Source organism: Acanthisitta chloris, unplaced genomic scaffold (assembly GCF_000695815.1).
Source record: "Acanthisitta chloris isolate BGI_N310 unplaced genomic scaffold, ASM69581v1 scaffold5446, whole genome shotgun sequence".
NCBI lineage: Eukaryota > Metazoa > Chordata > Aves > Passeriformes > Acanthisittidae > Acanthisitta > Acanthisitta chloris.
In genome coordinates this window covers 84,764-90,677 of record NW_008679698.1, presented here as the reverse complement: position 1 = coordinate 90,677, position 5,914 = coordinate 84,764, and the positions used below count along the sequence as shown (strand labels likewise).

Here is a 5,914-nt window from a genome sequence, read left to right as displayed (position 1 = left end):
GCAGGAATTTAGGGTGGCTTATAGGGTTTCTGATCTTTTGGCACCATCTAGTGGCTCAGTCACACAGGAGAAGGTGATTATTTATCCATTTATTTATTTATAGGTGACAATCACTTCTTTTAAATTTCTAACCCCTTGCCCAGCCCCAGGAGCAGAGGATTTGAGGAGCCCCACACATTCCCAGCCTGGGCCTACAGCATCAGCCTGATGAAGCAACATCCACAAAAGAAGTTCTGCAAATCTTTTTTCAAGGAAAATCTAGCTGGTGTTAACCTTTGTGGGGTTTCCAACCCCTTCCCAAATCCCAGTGGGTGACACCAGACCATCAGGCTTTGACCAGGGTATGGATGAAGGAGTGTTCTGCTACACAGAAAAGAAGGGGTGGGATGTCAACACGACACAACTCACAAACCCATGGACAGAAGCAGCACAGAGGAAACACAAGGAGGTAAAGACATTAAAGTATAAAAGAAGTTTAAATAAAATAGATTTTTCTTCTATCATCATCATCTAAAATGAGCCACACTGACCAGGAAGAGCAGCATTTTTGGTATTAGTGTCCCATACAGGCAGATCCCACTAAGCTCACTGTGGTTGCAAGGTCCTACGGGAGAAGACCCTCCTTAAACTATAATCAGGACCCAAACACATTGCTACAAGTCTTTTCTTTGCCCACCACACTAGGATTTTCAGCAAAAGGCATGGTGACCTCTTGCCCATAGATCCTAGACATCCCATGGAGGACACATATCATTTCGTGGCACAGCCTCAAAGATGTACAGGGACCAAGGGCTTTTCTTCTCCTGCCAAGAGGAACAAGCACTGCTCTCTATCTCCCATGGTGGCTGTGGTCACCCCTAGGGCAATAAATACATGAGGAGATAATGACTCCCCTCACAGGGGTGCATTGCTCTGACTGAACAAGCCAGGTGAGGGTAACCCCATGTTTCAGGGGTGCTTTGAAATATCCTCTTAGAAGAGCCACCAGTACATTTAACCATGATGCAACTCCAATCAACACCACATGAGACACACTCTGCTGTGCTCAGTAGCTTTTGGATCTCCAAAAAGCTTGGTTTAATAGAAAATAGCACCTCTCCTACCCCCTTGGACTCTGTTGTGATCGACCACGTTTGGGACAGCAGCGTGCAAAAAGGCCAGAGAGACAGCAGGTAGGTCTTGTTCTGGGAGGTTGGCGTCAGAGCAGACCAGACGGACACGGGGTGGGACTACAAAATACTGGGACAACAACACAGAGACAGCACACACTGTGTTAGGGCCACAGCAGGACCCTTGGCTTGGAGGGGAGATGCTAAGTGGCAGGGAAGGAGGGTAGGAGAAGGGCAGGTCATGGAGAAAATGGGGTTGATTGGTACTGAGGTGATAAGATGGAGCGAGCACAGAGCCAAGCCAGCCACAGAGTCCTATCCTGCAACCACTCTTGCCTAAAGCCTGCCTCCTCCTTATCCATGAGCCAGGGAGCAAGGGAGAGACAAGAAGAGGAAAGCACCCAAGCTCCCTGCAGCCACAGAAGGGCTCAGTCTGGCCCCACAGCCAGGTCCTGTCTTGAGGAGATGTAACACAGCGAGTCTGAGGTACCTCATGGAGCAGCAATACTTGTGGGTGGCCAACCCCAACCCCTGAGACAGTGGGTGGGCAGAGGGAATGGGGCTGAGAAGCACACACAGGGAGTAACCAAGTCCTCAGAAATACAACCCCATGGCACACAGCAGAAGGAATGGAGAAGGGAACAGAGTTTGGTCCAAATAGGGACATGGTGAAGGCTTTACTGCAGAAAAGCAACAGCACTTCCAAGGGGTTGGGAATGACTGGTGGGAAAACACCCAATACAAGGAGAAGTCTGGGTTTCCAATTGCACTTCAAATCCAGCATACCCCAGGCTCATGTCCTTCCCAAGTGCAATGCTCTTTCTTTTCACACTGTACTTCCAGTGTAGCTGGGAAGAGACTCCTGAAAGATCCTGAGCTGTGAGTGCAGCAACTGATGAGCCAAACCTTTCCAGCTCTCAGCCCTATTAACTCACTCACAGGGCCAGAGAAGTGCTCTTTATATTTAATTATATTTATATTACAACAGGTTTCATGATTTAGCCAATTTAGAAGAGGTTTATCTCAAAAACCTCTGGTAAATACAGGAAGGAGGGGGATATTTTGCATGGGATTATTTCAACGGAGAAAGCATTACATCCAATGGGAATTTCCCAATGACAGTGTGCCACAGGACCTCAGAGTAGGGCTGTTCTAAAAGGCAATGACTTAGATCATTGTAGCAGAAGGACAGATTGCCTTCAAAACATCCACTGTCTTCAGCAACAGACTTCTGTGGTGCTCATGGCTATGGACTATGCAATGTTCAAAACCCTTATGGTCCCCCCACGAAGCACTGGGAAAAGCTGCATCCTGCCCTGTCCATCTGCAGTGAAGCCATAGCAGAGAGGGGAAAAGAAAGAGAGAAAGGAAGGTTGAATGAAAAAGAGAAGGAAGAGGAAAGCACCAGAATTACCTGATCATGTGATAGCTGTGAGATGCCAGAATGCAGCAGAGAGAAAGAGGAGGAACATGCACAACAGTCAGAGCAGTAAGAAAATAAACAAGGCAAAGAGGCAAAAAAGATCAGTTAGAAGTCATCACAGTTGGTTTTCCCCTCTGGAGAGGCTGCCACAATCCTGTCACTGGGCCTGAAGCAGAACAGCAGGAGCAATCCCTACCTGTGGCCACAGAGGAGAGAGAAGCCATGCAGAGGAGATAGGACAAGCACATCAAAGGGGTGGCTCTCTTCCCACCCACCCCCTCATCCTTGCATGAAGAAAGCCGTTCTGTTTTGCCCCAAAAGTCACTTGGAAAAACACACAGACAGAAAGAACCCCACAAGAAGCCAACAATGACACTGAAGGCCAAATGTTAAGCCCCATTTCCCAGAGTTGAATCACATCAGCAGGTAGTAGTTGGGCAATTCTGCTGATTTGGTTTTGATATATCCTCAACCCTGCTACCAATTCTTTCATGTGGTGGAGAAACTGGAACATCAGGGAAATGGGTCTGTCCTGCACAAGGCTCTTGGAAAAGCAAGTCCTTTGCTGCAGAAAGTCCAACTTCTCGTAGCAGAGTTTCCCCTTGCATCTACTGATTTGGGGTTGAGTTGTCCCAAGAGAGAGATCCAAAAGAAGACATTTGGCCCTGCTACCATGGACCCTACATGGCCAGACCTCTCTGAGCAACTAACTGCCTTTCTATGTCAGGTCCAGGGGTTGAGCAGGGAGCTCAGTGCTCCATGGATCCTGGAAAAGCTGGTAGCATTTCCAGCTCTTCTCACCTGTATCACATTGAGGCTGGAAGAGAAATTCTGCAATATTTTCCTTCCTTACCTTCGTTCCTCTTGCCCAACCCCATCACATCTTTTCCAAACTGGAAAAACTTCCATCTGTGCAGAGAGGAAGAGTCCAGCTATTGCAAAGTGCAAGTAGCTGTGACTTCTCTGTCTCTCCAAGCACACATCATTTCACTCTGCTCTGGGATATATAATTTCGATCCAGCAGGTTGAATCAGTTTAATTTCTTCCCCTCTGGTGTCCCAGTTCAGATTCAGGAAAACCTTCTAAAACTGACTTCGGGAGATGATGCAAAAGACCACAGATACCTCATCAACTTAGCCTTCAATTTCTGCTCTTCAGAGAGGTAAGTCCCTGTCTCCTGTCTAAAGATGGGAGACATCTCTTGTGAAGTCACCTGATGAATTTGAGGGAGTGGACACTTCCAGACAGCACAGCCCCACTGTCCTTCTGGAGAAAAGGCTTAACTGGCCACAATTTGGATCACAGGACTTCTTAGAAAACTTTTAACCTCATCTTGGTCAATGTTTTCATTAACTGTCAGGAAATTCAATCCCAGAAGAGAGTTTTGAATATGCTGCTCCCTCTGTTATCCCATGCTGGAACTAAGGGTTACAGGTCTGGGCACAGTGCAAGTCATGAATTTAGATGTGATTATAAGTAGACCCAATGTGTGGCCTGAAGTCAACTCCACAGCAAGTGCTGGTAGGAGCAATATCCTACTGTAACACAGCAAAAATTCCTGGGTAATTATGGACCCAGGAGAAGGAGAGCGATTGCTGTGAGCTGATGATCTGGGACAAGGTGACAGCAAAATCCCTGGCTCATGGGGCTGAGGCAAATAAAATTGCTGCTCCTAAGGAAAAGGCATTTTGGGTACCAAGAAGGAAGGAAAATGTAGATCCTTAGTTCCAGCGGGGTTGGAACTAGATGATCTTTAAGATCCCTTCCAATCCAAACCATTCTGTGATCATATAACATTTCTATTTCTTCTTCATCCAAAAAGGAACAAACCAATTTAAGAAAACTATAACATGTTCTTTTTGAAGACTACAATGGTGGAATCTCAAAACCTTCCCCACTTCTTCCTTTGGAGCACTTTAATGCCTTTCTCAGCATCCATTTCCCTAAAGCACTTACAGTTTCTCTCCCACATGGGTTTAAGAGCAAAGCAAGGAATCCATCACTGCTGAGGTCTTTCATTCTTCTTAAAAGGTAGTGACTGCATTCAATTCACTTTCCAGAAGTGGAATTATTGTTTGCAGTCTTCGCAGAGATTTTTAAATAACCATTTCTCCTGCTATGCAATCCAAGCACTGAGCACAGTGCTCCTCTCTCCCATCCCCACTGCACGCTCTGGACAAAAGCACACGGCACAAATACACCAGAGTTGAGCTGTAACAATGGCACTTACTTCTGGAATATAAAAACTCCTACAATTATGATAAATGAAATGAGATCAGACGTGATCCAGATGAGGTGGTACTCCTCTGGAGGCTGGAAGACAAAAAAACAGCAGCAGACCTTAAAGCTTCTGGTTTGTGCAATCACAGAGAGAACACACATGGCTGAAGTTACCACCAAGGAGCAAGAAAAGCAGAGAGCTGCAGGGGTTGTGTATAAATCACAATGTTTATGACCTTCCTAATGCCAGGCTGTCATCCAAAATGATGTTATCAGGAAAAACTGCAAACAGGAACAATTTTAAACTCTCCCTCCTTTGGTGTGCTGCTATTTTCTCAGAGCTCTATGGGCTCAAAATTTCCTATCTCAGCTGTACCTCAGGGTGAAGGCAAGATGCTGTTTGGAAATCCAAGTTTCTGTGGGAAAACACAGAAATATATATGTGAGACACGCAGGGACTGTTCTGAGTGCTGATGTTAGCTTTTCTCCACAGTCCCCATGCTGTAACATCTCTATTTCTGTCCTTTAAGGCATTGGTAGGTCTGGCTCAATTTGCCAGTCTAACTGGCTGTGGCCACCAGATCAGCTAAGCCCAAATGAACCATCATCACTGGGGCTTGGAGCAACCTGGTCTAGTGGAAGGTGTCCCTTCCCATGGCAGGGGGTTGGAATGAGTTGAGCTTTAAGGTCCCTTCCAACCCAAACTATTATGAGATTCCATGATAAAGATAAGTTCATGCTATGGCAGTAGATTAAACCAGTTGGGAGCCATCGTTGCCAAGTACTGTGTCCAGTTCTGTGCCCTTCACTCCAAGAAAGACATTGAGGGACTGGACCATGTCTAGAGAAGGGCAATGCAGGTGGAGAGAGGGGTCTGGAGCACGAGGAGTGGCTGAGGGAGCTGGGAGGGCTCAGCCTGGAGAAAAGGAGGGTAAGGGGGAACCTTCTCCCTCTCCACAACTCCTTGACAGGAGGCTCAGCCAGGTGGGGATCAGGCTCTGCTCCCAGGGAACAAGGGACAGGACAAGACGAAACAGCCTCAAGCTGCAGCAGGGGAGGTTCAGGTTGGACATCATGAAGAATTTCTTCCCTAAAAGGGTGATCAGGCACTGGAATGGGCTGCCCAGGGAGGTGATGGAGGCACCATCCCTGGAGGGGTTCA

General features: G+C 47.0%; 1 protein-coding gene across 1 annotated transcript in view; it reads right to left on the bottom strand.

The window, feature by feature from the left end:
- The window catches only part of GDPD5 (glycerophosphodiester phosphodiesterase domain containing 5), a gene marked incomplete at its 5' end in the record, with an annotated part of 43,128 nt that overhangs the window by 2,839 nt on the left and 34,375 nt on the right, over positions 1 to 5,914 (bottom strand). The window contains 2 exons of the mRNA XM_009077403.1: positions 2,524 to 2,538; positions 4,763 to 4,845. Of these exons, the coding sequence (XP_009075651.1) occupies positions 2,524 to 2,538; positions 4,763 to 4,845 (98 nt within the window). The remainder of the gene's footprint in view (positions 1 to 2,523; positions 2,539 to 4,762; positions 4,846 to 5,914) is intronic.